This window comes from Pristiophorus japonicus, chromosome 3, assembly GCF_044704955.1.
Source record: "Pristiophorus japonicus isolate sPriJap1 chromosome 3, sPriJap1.hap1, whole genome shotgun sequence".
In the NCBI taxonomy this organism is placed as follows: domain Eukaryota; kingdom Metazoa; phylum Chordata; class Chondrichthyes; family Pristiophoridae; genus Pristiophorus; species Pristiophorus japonicus.
In genome coordinates, this window is record NC_091979.1 from 237,181,500 (window position 1) to 237,199,101 (window position 17,602).

Consider the following 17,602-nt stretch of genomic DNA (forward strand, 5'->3'; position numbering starts at 1 on the left):
ATCTAGTCAAATGCCCGTGCGAAGGAGAAAGCAGAATTTCTGAGCCATTTTTTAAGGTGGAGATGGACAGATTTTTGAACGATAAGGGAGTCAAGGATTTGGAGAGCAGGCAGGGAAGCGGAGTTGAGGCCAAGATCAGATCAGCCATGATCTTATTGAATGGCGGAGCGGGCTTGAGGGGTCATATGGCCTACTCCTCCTATTTCTTATGTTCTTATGTAGCAGAATTGGAGTTTCAGCCAGGTTGTTTTGAAGAAGGAAAGGTTACCTGAGTCGAGAAGACACGAGACAGATGATCATGTGGGTATAAAAACCCTCCTCAGAGCTCCAAACATCAGCTGCCTTGTATTTTCTCGACAGATGCTTTCTGACCTGCTGAGTGTCTCCAGCGTTCCCTGTTTCTGTTTCACATTTGCACCATCTACAGTATTTTTGCTTTTTGTTCCGTTGTTAAGACGCCCGAAATAGCCACCATCTGACCTCTCGACCGATGCCGTCTTGGAGGGGACTTGCCGAGGAGACTTACCAGAATGGTACTGGGAACAAAGGACTTCAGTTAATGAAGTACGGCCAATGAAGTACTTTTTGAAGTGTAGTCACTGTTGTAATGTAAACGCAGCAGCCCGTTTGCGCACAGTAAGCTCCCGCAAACAGCAATGTGATAATGACCAGATAATCTGTTTTAGTGATGTTGATTGAGGGATAAATATTGGCCGAGGTCAATGGCCCCTGCTCTTTGAAATCGTGCCATGGGATCTTTTACGTCCACCTGAGAGAGGAGAGAGGAGAGAGGAGAGAGGAGAGAGGAGAGAGGAGAGAGGAGAGAGGAGAGAGGAGAGAGGAGAGAGGAGAGAGGAGAGAGGAGAGAGGAGAGAGGAGAGAGGAGAGAGGAGAGGGGCCTCGGTTTAATATCTGATCCGACAGTGCAGCACTCCCTCAGTAATGGCACTGGGAGTCTAAGCCTAGATTTTGACCTCGAGTCTCTGCGAATGGGGCTTGAACCCACAACCTTGTGACTCAGGTGTCAGTGCTACCCGCTGAGTTATGTGGAGAGACTGGAGAAGTTGGGATTGTTCTGCTTAGAACAGAGAAGGCTAAGTGGAGATTTAATGGAGGTGTTCAAAATCATGAACAGTTTTGATCGAGTAGATAGGGAGAAACCTTTTCCATTGGCAGGAGGGATGGTAACCAGAGGACACAGATTTAACATAATTGGCACAAGAACCAGAAGGAAAAGGAGATTTTTTTTCTTAACGCAGCGAGTTGTTGTGATCTGGAATGCGCTGCCTGAAAGGGTGGTGGAAGCAGATTCAATAGTAACTTTAAAAAGGGATTTGTATATATAGTTGAAAAGGAGAAATTTGCAGGGTTGTGGGAAGGAGCAGGGGGGAGTGGGACTAACTGGACAGATGTTTCAAAGAGCCACACACGCAGGATGGACCAAATGGCCGCCTTGTATGCTGTATAATTCTATGATTTGATCAGCTTTGCTTCAATGCAGCCACTGATCTCTGGCAGGAAGCTGAGGTCTAAATGCACCGTGAAATCGACAAATTATTAATGGGCCTTGACAATTCAGGCAGAGGGTTTAGAGAAGCTGGATGTTGCCAGATTTATTCATCAAACTTACTATTTTGCAGGTGGAAAGCGCCCAAATGCTCCATGTTGTGTTGCGTCACGCTCAACGTGCTATTCCTGGCGCTGACCGAAGGTAAGAATTGAAGTGTTGATATTAGAGCAGTCTCCAGAATGGGGGAGTGGGTGAACACAACTTTTTTACCTGAGCCTGCCCCGACCAATTGGACACGTGTCTCCTGTGCTGGCTGCAAGGTTCCAATGTGAATTAAGTTCAGGTACACTCAGTCCAGCTCTCAGTGGGCATGTAAGTTCCTCGATTTTAGTGCCAAATTGGTAATCTCGCAACCATAGAACCTTGCAGCACAGAAGGAGGCCATTCGGCCCGTCCTTGTTCTAGATAAGGCCCCAGTCCAATGTTTCCTCTTAGCTGCATGCGTGTGCGCGTGGCCACGCAGCAGCCTGGGAGCTACTGCACAGGCCACTCACAAGTTGTCCCCTCCATGATACTGCGTGTGCGCGGCCGAGCATCAAGGCAAAGATACCGCGCGTTGAAATGAACAGGCCGGGCGCAACAAAGAAAACCTTGAGGGAGTATTGTCCATGGCAGTTGCAAGTGAATTGAAAATGTCACACTGGTTCGGTGGTGGATGCCACTGGGCCTCTACATCCACACTGGTATCCTGGTTTCTTCTGACTGGTGAGCATCATGACTGTGACCTTCCACTCGGAACTCCAGTGGGCCGCTGACCCTCCCAATGCCTGCCCCCAATCAAGCCTAGGACCACCTACCATTAAGGGCGCTACTCAGTGTCGAGCTTGCGGCAACTAGGCCTATGCAGCGGAGCCTGGTCTCCAGTCGTCTTGGACCCCCGTGCCACTGGACCAAGACCTTGCTCGGCTAAGCCTGTGTGGTAGCTGGTGTGCAACGGCCACCCACATTAAAAGAACTCACGCACAGGCATCTTCCACTCTGGATGCTACTCCGATGCGAGGGTACATCGCAATCTCCTGCTGTAAGTCTGGCGGAAGGTTGGTGGAAAATCCTAGAGCAGCCTCCTAACTGGCCGCTTCCGCCCCACCTTTTCAGTGTTTCCGGCTGGAGAACGGCTGCGGGAATTGTACCCTGTTAGCGGGTCCATGTGCCTGTAACAACAACAACTTGTATTTATATACTGCCTTTAACGTAGTGAAACGTCCCAAAGCGCTTCACAGAAATATTATGCGATGAAAAATTTCACACCGATCAACACAAGTAGAAATTAGGGCAGATGACCAATAGCTTGGTCAAAGCGGTAGGTTTTAAGAAGTGCCTTGAAGGAGGAGAGAGTGGTAGAGAGACAGAGAGGTTTAGGCAAAGAGTTCCAGAGCTTGGGGCCTAGGCAACAGAAGGCACGGCCACCGATGGTGCAGCGAGGGTGGGGCGGTTGTGGGGCTGGAGGAGATTGCAGAGCTAAGGAGGGGCGAGGCCATAGAGGGATTTAAAAATAAAGATGAGAATTTTGAAATCAAGGCGTTGCTTAACTGGAGGACAATGTAGGTCATCGAGCACGGGGTGATGGGTGAGCGGGACTTGCTGCGAGTTAGGACACGGGCAGTCGAGTTTTGGATCATCTCTAGTTTACGTAGGGTAGAATGTGGGAGGCTAGCCAGGAGTGCGTTGGAATAGTCAAGTCTAGAGGTAACAAAAGCATGGATGAGGGTTTCAGCAGCGGATGAGCTGAGGCAAGGGCGGAGATGGGCGATGTTACAGAGGTGGAAATAGGCGGTCTTAGTGATGACGTGGATATGTGGTCATTTCAGGGTCAAATATGATACCAAAGTTGCAAACAGTGTGGTTCAGCCTCGGACAGAAGTTGGAGAGAGGAATGGGGTCAGTGGCTAGGGAACGGAGTTTGTGGAGGGGACCAAAAACAATGGCTTCGGTCTTCCCAATATTATCGAACCCATGCTGATGGTGCTTGATGCCGAATCTGGCCGCATGAAATGGGGCAAGTAATTCCACTCCCCGCCCGTAAACATCCCTCCGTTGGAGCGCCAAGTTTCACAAAAACATTGTTTTTTGTTTCCGATTGTACTAATGGTCATTCAGCTTCTTGTCTTCTCTTCGGCAGCTGGCTGGTTCATCTTGCTTGCGGTATTTATCTCTACCCCGGCCGTGCTCGGGTACCTGCAAGATTGCTGCCAAGAGCAGCTCACCGAGCAGGCCCTCACAAGACGGAAAAGTCACAGTGTCCGAAGAGAGGATCTTCAGAAGGTTAAAATCACCAGACAAGAAGCTCTGGTAGAAATCAAAACTTTGTAAGTTGATAACTGCAGCACCTTGCTCAACCTCGGGATGTTCCAAAGCGCTTTCATAGAATCATAGAAAATTACAACACTGAAGGAGGCCATTTGGCCCATCATGTTTGTGCCAGTCGAAAAAGAGCTATCCAGCCTAATCCTACTTTCCAGCTCTTGGTCCGTAACGCTGCAGGTTACGGCACTTCAAGTGCACATCCAAGTACTTTTTAAATGTGGTGAGGGTTTCTGCCTCTACCACCCTTTTCAGGCAGTGAGTTCCAGACCCCCACCACATTGTTTCCTCATCTCCCTTCTAATCCTTCTACCAACTACTTTAGATCTATTTCCCCTGGTTATTGACTCCTCTGCTAAGGAAATAGGTCCTTCCTATCCACTATATCCAGGCCCCATATAATTTTATACACCTCAATTACATCTCCTCTCAGCCTCCTCTGTTCCAAGGAAAACAAACCAGCCTATCCAATCTTTCCTTTATAGCCAATGAAGTACTTTTGGAGTGTAGTCACTGTTGTAATGTGGGAAACGTGGCAGCCAACTTGTGCACAGCAAGCTCCCACAAACAGCAATGTGATAATGACCAGATAATCTGTTTTTGTTATGTTGATTGAGGGATAAATATTGGCCAAGACACCGGGGATAACTTGCTCTTCTTCGAAATAATGCCGTGGGATCTTTTACGTACACCTGAGAGGGCAGACGGGGCCTCGGTTTATCGTCTCATCCGAAAGACAGCACCTCCGACAGGGCAGTGCTGCCTCAGCACTGCACTGGGAGTATCAGCCTAGATTTATGTGCTCAAGTTCCTGGAGTGGGACTCGAACCCACAACCATCTGACTCCGAGGCGATTGTGCTACCAACTCCTGAAGGGGCTGGAGAGACTTCATGGTACTCGGCCAAGCAGCTACGGAGACCAAAAAGCTTGGACACTTCTGCTTTGACAGTTTCTGTGCCACAGGAGAAGCGGTGTTTAAACATTCACCCTTTTAATGCAAAATGTACTCTTTAAAAATTCAAATTAGAATTCTGCACTAAACTTTTGAATTGTCCAGTAATTTGAATTAAGCAATGCAAGTCACACAGGTTAAGTAGGAATGTAGAGCTAAAATCAATTAAGCGCTCAGATAATTAAAATTAAGAGACCAGGTCGTATCGGCACCTGCTTCTTGCACTGTGGAGTTCCGGCTGTGCTCAGTGATTCCTTTCTGACAGTATGGATTTGGGGTTGGAAAGAGAGATGTGAAGTGGGTCGGGTTGCGTCCTGATTTCAGCTAGATGAGGAAATGGGCTGGATATACTTCCGAACTCCTCCCAACCATTTCCCCTCAACATGATGTCATTGCTATCAAATTCTCAAAAGCTGTTGGGGGAGGGGATTGGCGGGAGCTCACCCCTGTTTACTCATCCTGCCTTTTGTTTTCAAACCACTTGAAGAAACCAACAGAAGCGCTTGCTTTGTGTGCCTGCTTCATTCTGCTCAGCACCACCTTCTCAAGGGCGATTAGGGATGGGCAATAATTCTCGGCCTTTTGGCTAAGATCAAGTGTAGTACCGTTTCTGACCAGCCACCATGACCCCAGGGTGGTTCCTCCCTGGTCAGGAAGGTATATGCTTGCATTTTTGGAAACAGGAGGTGGGTGGGGAGGTTTGACCCATCCACCTCCACGGAGGTGTGTGGGGGACCTGACCCATCCACCTCCATGGCACGAACCTGGTATTGCAGTACTTCCAGGAACGGTGCAGTGGCTCTAGGCCTTTTGGCTAAGAGCATTGGCGCAGAGTGATCCTTGGCATGTGCAAGGTGACCTCTGGCGTTTGTGATTTGACAAAGAATTGGAACGATTGGCTACGAATTTTAAAAAAAAAATTAAAAAAAAATTCTGCTCCTGTTCCACCTTCCCCTCCACTCTATTGAGTTAGGTTCTTGTCTTTCTCTCTTGCTACCGCATGGAAGCTGCCTGGAAATCCCGGCCTCCCCGGGTCCATACGGAGTGTGTACGGACCTGGGAAGGCATCGCAAAAGCCGGTTTTCAGCGAACAATGCGCATGTGCTGGAGCTTGACAGATCCAACGTATCTCGGGAGCAAGGACATTTGCTAGGGAAAGATTGTGGTATTTACCCATATCTTGCCCAGAAAATGTCCTCAAAACTCTTGTGCCTGATAAAAGCAGGCGCATAGCCTACTTTGACAGGCATAAGAGTTTTAAAACACACACAAATATAATTAAATTAAATTAAAAAAACACTATTTTTAAAAACCCTGCCCACTGTTAAATTTATTTTAAACTATAATTTAAAAACTTTTTAAAAAAACTCACAAATTAACTTTAATTTCAATTAATTTTAATTATGTGAGGTGTGCTTTTTATTTTTTATTGTGTTTAGTGTGTGTGTTTTTTTTTCTCAATAATAGCAATGAGAACTTGTAGATACCGAGTTCCTATTGCTATTAATGAGAAAACTGTGGAATACTGTACTTGATTGGCTGAGCGTTCACACGTGACTGCACCTTCTGCGTGGGAACCTGGAGGACGGGAGCCTGCTTCGCAGGTTGGGAAAAGGCGGCCTCCCCACCGGAATCCCACGTTCCTCCGGGCCCACCAGGTAAATTCATAGAAATGTTTCAGGTTGGAGGCAGTTGGCCGCGGGAAGCCTCCGACTGCAATTTCTGGGCCTATGTCTTGTCAGCATTAAAACGGAAGCAATTTCTCTAAACTCTTGCAATAAATCGCCTTAGGACGTTTGAGGTGCTGTATAAATACAAGTTGTTGCCAACATGTCAATATTTCAAAGTAGTTCATTATATTAAAATTGTGACCCCCTTTCCAAAGCCTCAATAATTCCCAGTTCAAAACATCTTCGATATCAAGATAGGCTAAAAGAGATGGGACTCTGCACTATAGAGAAGTGTAGACAGGTGGGCTGGAATCTATCGTGATACACAAGGTATCAATAACAACTTGTATTTAAATAGCGCCTTTAACATAGTGAAATGCCCCAAGACGCTTCACAGCAGTGTTATGGGATTTAAAAAATTGACACCGAGCCGCATAAGGAGAAATTAGCACAGGTGACCAAGAGGTAGGTTTTAAGGAGCATCTTGAAATAGGAAAGAGAGGTAAAGAGGTTTAGGGAGGGAGTTGCAGAGCTTAGGGCCTAGGCAATAGAAGGCACGGCCACCAATGGTTGAGCGATTTATAATCAAGGTTGTGAGGCTGGAGGAGATTATAGAGATAATCTCCATTATCGAGGCCATGGAGGGATTTGAAAACAAGGATGAGAATTTTGAAATTGAAATTGAGGCGTTGCTTCACCGGAAGCCAATGTAGGTCGGCGAGCACAGGGGGTGATGGGTGAGCGGGACTTGGTGCGAGTTAGGACACAGGGCAGCCAAGTTTTGGTTCACATCTAGTTTACGTAGGGTAGAATGTGGGAGGCCAGCCAGGAGTGCGTAGGAATACTCAAGTCTAGAGGTAACAAAGGCATGGATGAGGGTTTTGGCAGTGATGAGCTGAGGCAAGGGCGAAGACGGGCGATGTCACGGAGTTGGAAATAGGCGGTCTTAGTTATGCTGTGGATATGTATCACAATTGTGTGGGACAGGCTGGATGGACCAGAGGATCTTTTCCTGTCCGTCATTGTTCGTATATTTAAAGTGCTTTGAGATATCGCCTCCGGACTTGACTATTTCAATGCTCTCCTGGTTGGCCTCCCAGTCTCCACCCCCCATAAACTTCAACTCATCCAGAACTCTGCTCTCTATACTCTATCCCTCACAAGTCCCACTCACCCATTACCCATGTCCTCAATGACCACCCACCGGCTTCTGGTCCTCCAACATCTCAAATCTAAAATGTTTATCCTCCTGATTAAATCCCTCATGACTTTTCTCCCATTTCTGTAAGCTCCTACAGCCACCCTCCAACTCTGTTACTCTTACAGCAGCCTCTTGTCCATTCTCCTCTCCCATCATTGGCAGCCATGCCTTCAGCTTCTTCTCTAAACTCCTCTCTTTAAGACCCTCCATAAAACCCAGCTTTTGTGCGTCAATGGCATTTATTGCCCACCCATAGTTGCCCATGAGAAGGTTGTGGTGGATCACCTTCTTGAACTGCTGCAGTCTATATTGTGAAGGTCCTCACACAGTGCTGTTGAATCGGAAGATCCAGAAATTTGCCTTCATTCTCTTGTACATCCTCCTCTCACCATTGGCGGTCGTGCGCGCTCTCTCTCGCGCTCTCTCTCGCGCTCTCTCTCGCGCTCTCTCTCGCGCTCTCTCTCGCGCTCTCTCTCGCGCTCTCTCTCGCGCTCTCTCTCGCGCTCTCTCTCGCGCTCTCTCTCGCGCTCTCTCTCGCGCTCTCTCTCGCGCTCTCTCTCGCGCTCTCTCTCGCGCTCTCTCTCTCGCGCTCTCTCGCGCTCTCTCGCGCTCTCTCTCGCGCTCTCTCTCGCGCTCTCTCTCGCGCTCTCTCCGCGCTCTCTCTCGCGCTCTCTCTCGCGCTCTCTCTCGCGCTCTCTCTCGCGCTCTCTCTCGCGCTCTCTCTCGCTCTCTCTCTCGCTCTCTCTCTCTCGCTCTCTCTCTCGCTCTCTCTCTCGCTCTCTCTCTCGCTCTCTCTCTCTCTCTCGCTCTCTCTCGCTCTCTCTCGCTCTCCTCTCGCTCTCTCTCGCTCTCTCTCTCTCGCTCTCTCTCGCTCTCTCTCTCTCTCTCTCTCGCTCTCTCTCGCTCTCTCTCTCTCGCTCTCTCTCGCTCTCTCTCGCTCTCTCTCTCGCTCTCTCTCTCGCTCTCTCTCTCGCTCTCTCTCTCGCTCTCTCTCTCGCTCTCTCTCTCGCTCTCTCTCTCGCTCTCTCTCTCTCGCTCTCTCTCTCTCTCTCTCTCTCTCTCTCTCTCTCTCTCTCGCTCTCTCTCTCTCTCTCTCTCCGCTCCTCTCTCTCTCTCTCTCTCTCGCGCTCTCTCTCTCTTCGCTTTGACAGAACATACGAATCCCCGGGGAAAGGGTCTCCGTGAGCGGAGTGTTTGGCTATTTGCCCAACTTCTGCCCAGCGAATGCCGTGAAATTCTAACATAGAAACATAGAAACATAGAAAATAGGTGCAGGAGTAGGCCATTCGGCCCTTCTAGCCTGCACCGCCATTCAATGAGTTCATGGCTGAACATGAAACTTCAGTAACCCCTTCCTGCTTTCTCGCCATAACCCTTGATCCCCCGAGTAGTAAGGGCTTCATCTAACTCCCTTTTGAATATATTTAGTGAATTGGCCTCAACTACTTTCTGTGGTAGAGAATTCCACAGGTTCACCACTCTCTGGGTGAAGAAGTTTCTCCTCATCTCGGTCCTAAATGGCTTACCCCTTATCCTCAGACTGTGACCCCAGGTTCTGGACTTCCCCAACATTGGGAACATTCTTCCTGCATCTAACCTGTCTAACCCCGTCAGAATTTTAAATGTTTCTATGAGGTCCCCTCTCATTCTTCTGAACTCCAGCGAATACAAGCCCAGTTGATCCAGTCTTTCTTGATAGGTCAGTCCTGCCATCCCAGGAATCAGTCTGGTGAATCTTCGCTGCACTCCCTCAATAGCAAGAATGTCCTTCCTCAAGTTAGGAGACCAAAACTGTACACAATACTCACCAAGGCCCTGTACAACTGTAGCAACACCTCCCTGCCCCTGTATTCAAATCCCCTCGCTATGAAGGCCAACATGCCATTTGCTTTCTTAACTGCCTGCTATACCTGCATGCTAACCTTCAATAACTGATGTACCATGACACCCAGGTCTCGTTGCACCTTCCCTTTTCCTAATCTGTCACCATTCAGATAATAGTCTGTCTCTCTGTTTTTACCACCAAAGTGGATAACCTCACATTTATCCACATTATACTTCATCTGCCATGCATTTGCCCACTCACCTAACCTATCCAAGTCACTCTGCAGCCTCATAGTATCCTCCTCGCAGCTCACACTGCCACCCAACTTAGTGTCATCCGCAAATTTGGAGATACTGCATTTAATCCCCTCGTCTAAATCATTAATGTACAATGTAAACAGCTGGGGCCCCAGCACAGAACCTTGCGGCACCCCACTAGTCACTGCCTGCCATTCTGAAAAGTACTTGTTTACTCCTACTCTTTGCTTCCTGTCTGACAACCAGTTCTCAATCCACGTCAGCACACTACCCCCAATCCCATGTGCTTTAACTTTGCACATTAATCTCTTGTGTGGGACCTTGTCGAAAGCCTTCTGAAAGTCCAAATATACCACATCAACTGGTTCTCCTTTGTCCACTTTACTGGAAACATCCTCAACAAATTCCAGAAGATTTGTCAAGCATGATTTCCCTTTCACAAATCCATGCTGACTTGGACCTATCATGTCACCATTTTCCAGATGCACTGCTATGACATCCTTAATAATTGATTCCATCATTTTACCCACTACTGAGGTCAGGCTGACCGGTCTATAATTCCCTGTTTTCTCTCTCCCTCCTTTTTTAAAAAGTGGGGTTACATTGGCTACCCTCCACTCCATAGGAACTGATCCAGAGTCAATGGAATGTTGGAAAATGACTGTCAATGCATCCGCTATTTCCAAGGCCACCTCCTTAAGTACTCTGGGATGCAGTCCATCAGGCCCTGGGGATTTATCGGCCTTCAATCCCATCAATTTCCCCAACACAATTTCCCGACTAACAAAGATTTCCCTCAGTTCCCCCTCCTTACTAGACCCTCTGACCCCTTTTATATCCGGAAGGTTGTTTGTATCCTCCTTAGTGAATACCGAACCAAAGTAGTTGTTCAATTGGTCTGCCATTTCTTTGTTCCCCGTTATGACTTCCCCTGATTCTGACTGCAGGGGACCTACGTTTGTCTTTACTAACCTTTTTCTCTTTCCATACCTATAGAAACTTTTGCAATCCGCCTTAATGTTCCCTGCAAGCTTCTTCTCGTACTCCATTTTCCCTGCCCTAATCAAACCCTTTGTCCTCCTCTGCTGAGTTCTAAATTTCTCCCAGTCCCCAGGTTCGCTGCTATTTCTGGCCAATTTGTATGCCACTTCCTTGGCTTTAATACTATCCCTGATTTCCCGAGATAGCCACGGTTGAGCCACCTTCCCTTTTTTATTTTTACGCCAGACAGGAATGTACAATTGTTGTAATTCATCCATGCGGTCTCTAAATGTCTGCCATTGCCCATCCACAGTCAATCCCCTAAGTATCATTTGCCAATCTATCCTAGCCAATTCACGCCTCATACCTTCAAAGTTACCCTTCTTTAAGTTCTGGACCATGGTCTCTGAATTTACTGTTTCATTCTCCATCCTAATGCAGAATTCCACCATATTATGGTCACTCTTCCCCAAGGGGCCTCGCACAATAAGATTGCTAATTAATCCTCTCTCATTACACAACACCCAGTCTAAGATGGCCTCCCCCCTAGTTGGTTGGGAAAAGCAGGCGTAAAGCTTGCTTTTACCAGTGTAAGAGTTGTAAAAGAACACAAAAAATATATTTTTCTGGTCATTTATACATTAAAAGCCTCGTGCAATAAGGTAAGGTTATTTTTCGTCCCGTTAAAACGTGCACATTTATTTTCAACATTTTTTTATTTTTGTTTTAAATATTTAATTAAATGCCATTTTAATAAATTTTAAATTTGTAATGTTTAAAAAAATGTTTTATTAGTAGTGTAGACGTATTATTTATCGGAGTTCCGTACATACGGAATCCCCATAAGCATGAATGGGGATTCCCTCCTTTGATTGGTTTGGCTGGCCCACATGATCCCAGGAGTGCTTGCGAACCGCCTGCACCCCTGAGATATGTGGGCCTCTACCCATGGGTAATCCGGACAGCTCCAAGAGCGCAAGTGTCTGAACCTCTAGGACCGTCAGGCCGCGGGAAGCCTCCGATCAGAAATTCAACCCCGATATCTCGTGTGGCTTGGTGTGAAAATTTGTTTGATAATGCTCCTGTGAAGTGTCTTGGGACTTTTTACGACGTTGAAAGGGTTTCTGTAAATGCATGATGTTCTTGTAATGGTGGGGTGGGGGGAGGGGGGGGGATCCTAAAATAATTGGGCGGAGGACTGAGGAACTCCTTCGTTGTTGTCCCAGGGCTGAGATGATTGGCCTTCAATAACGGTAGGATACTGTTGGGGTAAAAAGAAGACTTCTCGTCCTCGAGGTGGACTCCCTGATTTAAGGAATCGACACCCGCCCGTCCGTACAGCAACCACGGAATCACTCGGGCTAAACCTTGGTTAACCGTTTTTTATTCAAGCATGCTCGGGAAGGTTCCAATGAACACTTCTCCGATCAGGGGTTTTACAATTACAATTATACAGTTTTCGAGGTGTGTGACCCTCCTACAAAATCACCAATTGGCTGACTGCTCAGAAAGGCTCTTCCCCCACCTGTCCATCTCCCATCACATGTCACCCTCTGGAATGTGTTATTCAATGGCGTCAACTTTGCCTCAGTTTCTCATGATGTGTTAATTAACTGTGTTTTCCAGGCTGGTGCCTCCTTATCCCTCTCCCAAGAACTCTAGTCAAAACTAGCAGTCAATACCATCCTGTTTCCATGCTGCTATAATCTATGATCCCAAACATTTGTGTCCTTGTTCTGTACTGAATATGTACGCTTCCAAGATCTTAGTGAATGGTGGTGCAGGCTCGAAGGGCCGAATGGCCTACTCCTGCACTTTTTCTATGTTTCTATATCTGTTCTAAGGTTAACCCAATGGATGGTTCATTAACCATCAGGCATTGTTGCTTCCCTCTTAACCCAATGTAAGCGAGTGTATTAGCATGCTTTACATACATAAGCGAGTTTTACATAATCGATCAATACAATCCCTACCGTAAGACAGAGGAACTCCTGATTCTTCAGAACCTCCTAATACTGATAAGCCCTTTTAATCTGGACCATTTTACGTGTCAGATCAATTCACTACCTTCAGTATCCCTCGGTCTGTCTCCACTCTCGTGACTTTTATTTATCCCCTTACAGATACTGAGACGTGTAGAGGAACAAAGGGACCTTGGAGTGCATGATCCCTGAAAGTAGCAGGCCAGGTCGATAAGGTGGTTAAGAAGGCATACGGAATGCTTGCCTTTATTAGCCGAGGCATAGAATACAAGAAGTGGCAGGGGGTGGGGGGGTTATGCTTGAACTTTATAAAACACTGGTTAGGCCACAGCTGGAGTACTGTGTGCAGTTCTGGTCACCGCATTACAGGAAGGACGTGATTGCACTGGAGAGGGTACAGAGGAGATTTACGAGGATGTTGCCGGGAGAGGAGAATCTAAGTTACGAGAACAGATTGGATAGGCTGGGTTTATTTTCATTGGAACAGAGGAGGCTGAGGGGAGACCTCATTGGCGTGTATAAAATTATGAGGGGCCTAGATATAGTGGATAGAAAGGACCTATTTCCCTTAGCAAGAGGGGTCAATAACCAGGGGGCATACATTTAAAGTAATTGGTAGAAGGTTTAGAGGGGATTTGAGGGGAAATTTCTTCATGCAGAGGATTGTGGGGGTCTGGAACTCACTGCCTGAAAGGATGGTAGAGGCAGAAACACTCACCGCATTTAAAAAGTACTTGGATGTGCACCTGAAGTGCCGTAACCTACAGGGTTACAGACTGAGAGCTGGAAAGTGGGATTAGGCTGGGTAGCCTCTTGGTCGGCGTGGACACGATGGGCAGAAATGGCCTCCTTCCGTGCTGTAAACTTCTATGATTCCATGATAACCTGGTGAAGCTACAACGCAGGATTACTTGCGTGCTAAACAGCAGAAGCAGAAGTCCGAGCTAGGCGATCCCACAACCAACTGATGGAGACAAAGCTCTGCGGCCCTGCCGCATCCAGTCACGGCTGATGGTGGACAATTAAGCAACCAACGGGAGGATTTTTTAATTTAACGTTCTACTATGTTAAAGGCACTATATAAATTCAAGTTATTGTTGTTGAGGAGGCTCCGTGAACATCTCCATCTTCAATGACGGTGGAGCCCGGCATGTGAGTGCCATGTGAACTGCTTGCACTCACCTTCAGCCAGAAGTGCCGAGTGGATGATCCTTCTTGGCCTCCTCCTGAAATGTGCCATTTTTTTCAAAACCTGTCAGAAGCACCTTTTGCTCCTGAAAGCCAGCTTTTTCTAATTTTAATCGGAGTCAGCGTTCTTCAGTGTTTGTACATTTCTCCTGTGACATTTTGAGTGCGTTCCACCCCCCCTTTCCTATAACCTTACAGGATGTGTGTGTGTGAATTACTCATATTTCTAGTTTAATGCAATGTTTGTCTTGTCATGCTGATGTCCTGCACGAAGAAACGTGCCAAAGAAATTGTATTCTTGGTACCTGTTCACATTTTAATTTAATTTGTAGGCGGCGTGGGGGGAAAGAAAAAGTGCCAATAATTCTTGGGAGAGTGCTCCTGTCAGCTTTGTAAAAGGACAGCTCCAGCTTAGTCAAAATTTATTGCGCTTATTCAGAATGTTGTTTTTCTAAAAAATTCACACCCTGCAGAAAGGGAAAATGTTGGATATGTCAGTCATGCATCTGAAGGGGAAAGATCAGTTAACTTTTGGGTGGGACCCTTTCAGGAGAAGAATCCTGCTGCTAATCACTACCTCTCGCCTCTCGAGTCAGAAAGTTGTGGGTTTGAGCCCCGCAGCACGCAGGCTCTGGCTCCTGCGCTTCCGCAGAGGCTCGCTCCCGCAGGCTCGCTCCCGCGCAGGCTCACACTCGCAGGCTCGCGCACGCACGGGCTCGCTCCCGCGCAGGCTCACAGGCACGGGCTCGCTCCCGCGCAGGCTCACACTCGCAGGCTCACTCCCGCGCAGGCTCGCACGCACGGGCTCGCTCCCGCAGGCTCGGGCTCCCGCGCAGGCTCGCACGCATGGGCTCGCTCCCGCGCAGGCTCACACTCGCAGGCTCACTCCCGCGCAGGCTCGCACGCACGGGCTCGCTCCCGCAGGCTCGGGCTCCCGTGCAGGCTCACACTCGCAGGCTCACTCCCGCGCAGGCTCGCACGCACGGGCTCGCTCCCGCAGGCTCGGGCTCCTGCGCTCCCACCCATGTTCGCTCCCGCAGGCTCGGGTGCCCACGCTCTCGCAGGATCAGGCTCCCGCGGGCTCGGGCTCCCGCGCAGGCTATCGGGATCCATTCATCATGTACCAGATTGAATTATAGAATCATAGAAATTTACAGCATGGAAGGAGGCCACTTCAGCCCATCATGTCCACGCCGGCCGACAAAGAGCTATCCAGCCTAATCCCACTTTCCAGCTCTTGGTCCGTAGCCCTGCAGGTTACGGCACTTCAGGTGCACATCCTTGTACTTTTTAAATATGGTGAGAACTTCTGCCTCTACTGCCCTTTCAGGCAGTGAGTTAACTCAAGTTACTGGGTGGAAACTGTTACTGAAGAATTTGCTTATTAGATTTGCATGCACCTCACATCCAAATCTGTACCCAAATCTAATGAGGAAATAAGACTGTTTTGAAAACTGTTTGATCATCTTTAATTGCAGGAACCAGTTGCACAGCTCAAGTCAGTAGATTGCCTATTTTTGCCTGCAGTGTATTCATCGTATTTGCATTCTTGGTGCAGACTGTTCAATTAGGGCACTTTTCACTGGAGCCAGTCATTCCTTCGCCGTTTGCTAGGTCTTAATTATTAATAAAAACCCACAGAAGTCATTTGTGAGATCGACACATAAGGAATTAAGGAATAAAAACAGAACAAGCCGGAAACACTCAGCAGGTCAGGCAGCATGAGTTAACGTGTCAGGTCGATGACCTTGCATCTGTAACATTTTCCAGTTCTGACAAAACAGGAAAAGGGGGGAGGGGAGGAAAGAACAAAAGGGAAGGTCTGTGATTGGGTGGAAGGCAGGAGAGATTAAATGACAAAAGGGATGATGGTGCGAGGCACAAGGTGATGGTAATGTGACAAGTAAAGAAACAAAAGCTGGGTCTAGACGAAGTGTAAATGGGAACAGAGGAGTCCAGGAGATGCTTCTTTACCCAGAGTGTGGTTAGAATCTGGAACTCACGACCAAAAGGAGTAGTTGAGATGAATAGCATAGATGCCTTGGTTCAGTTGGTAACACTCTCGCCTCTGAATCAGAAGGTTGTGGGTACAAGTCCAGAGACTTGAGCATATAATCTAAGCTGACACTCAATGCAACACTCCCCCAGCACTGCACTGGTCAGAGGGTGCCGCCTTTCAGATGAGGCATGAAACCGAGGCACCATCTGCCCTCTCATAGAAACATAGAAAATAGGTGCAGGAGTAGGCCATTCGGCCCTTCGAGCCTGCACCACCATTCAATATGATCATGGCTGATCATGCAACTTCAGTACCCCATTCCTGCTTTCTCTCCATACCCCTTGATATCTTTAGCCGTAAGGGTCACATCTAACTCCCTTTTGAATATATCTAACGAACTGGCCTCAACAACTTTTTGTGGTAGAGAATTCCACAAGTTCACAACTCTCTGAGTGAAGAAGTTTCTCCTCATCTCGGTCTTAAATGGCTTACCCCTTATCCTTAGACTGTGACCCCTGGTTCTGGACTTCCCCAACATCGGGAACATTCTTTTTGCATCTAACCTGTCCAATCCCGTCAGAATTTTATGTTTCTATGAGATCCCCTCTCATTCTTCTAAATTCCAGTGAATATAAGCCTAGTCGATCCAGTCTTTCTTCATATGTCAGTCCTGCCATCTGGGGAATCAGTCTGGTGAACCTTCGCTGCACTCCCTCAATAGCAACAATGTCCTTCCTCAGATTAAGAGACCAAAACTGTACACAATATTCAAGGTGTGGCCTCACCAAGGCCCTGTACAACTGCAGTAACACCTCCCTGCTCCTATACTCAAATCCCCTAGCTATGAAGGCCAACATGCCATTTGCTGCCTTCACCGCCTGCTGTACCTGCATGCCTACTTTCAATGACTGATGTACCATGACATCCAGGTCTCGTTTCACCTCCCCTTTTCCTAATCTGTCACCATTCAGATAATCTGCCTTCCTGTTTTTGCCACCAAAGTGGAGAACCTCACATTTATCCACATTATACTGCATCTGCCATGCATTTGCCCACTCACCTTACCTGTTCAAGACACTCGGCAGCCTCTTAGCATCCTCCTCACAGCTCACTGCCACCCAGCTTAGTGTCATCTGTAAACGTGGAGATATTATATTCAATTCCTTTGTCTTAATCATTAATGTATATTGTAAATAGCTGGGGTCCCAGCACTGAACCTTGCGGTACCCCACTAGTCACTGCCTGCTGTTCTGGAAAGGGCCCGTTTACCATTCTGAAAAGGACTCATTTATTCCTACTCTTTGCTTCCTGTCTGCCAACCAGTTTTCCATCCACGTCAATACATTACCCCCAATACCATGTGCTTTAATTTTGCACACTAATCTCTTGTGTGGGACCTTGCCAAAAGCCTCTTTGAATGTCCAAATACACCATATCCACTGGTTCTCCCTTGTCCACTTTACTAGTTACATCTGCAAAAATATTCTAAAAGATTTGTCAAGCATGATTTCCCTTTCATAAATCCATACTGACTTGGACCGATCCTGTCACTGCTTTCCAAGTGCACTTGGAATTGATTCCAACATTTTCCCCACTACCAATGTCAGGCTAACCGGTTTTCTCTCCCTCCTTTTTTAAAAAGTGGGGTTACATTAGCTACCCTCCAATCCATAGG

The 17,602-nt window shown here is 47.6% G+C and overlaps 1 protein-coding gene and 1 pseudogene across 1 annotated transcript in view; both read left to right on the forward strand.

The window, feature by feature from the left end:
• Nucleotides 1–3,880, forward strand: part of LOC139260188 (protrudin-like) — a 38,446-nt gene extending 34,566 nt beyond the window's left edge. Inside the window, exons 2-3 of the mRNA XM_070876453.1 lie at nt 1,641–1,711; nt 3,690–3,880. Coding sequence (XP_070732554.1) covers nt 1,641–1,711; nt 3,690–3,880 — 262 coding nt within the window. The remainder of the gene's footprint in view (nt 1–1,640; nt 1,712–3,689) is intronic.
• A 1,510-nt stretch (nt 3,881–5,390) lies between these two features.
• LOC139260490 (U2 spliceosomal RNA) lies at nt 5,391–5,625 on the forward strand (annotated as a pseudogene).
• The last annotated feature ends 11,977 nt before the right edge of the window (nt 5,626–17,602 follow it).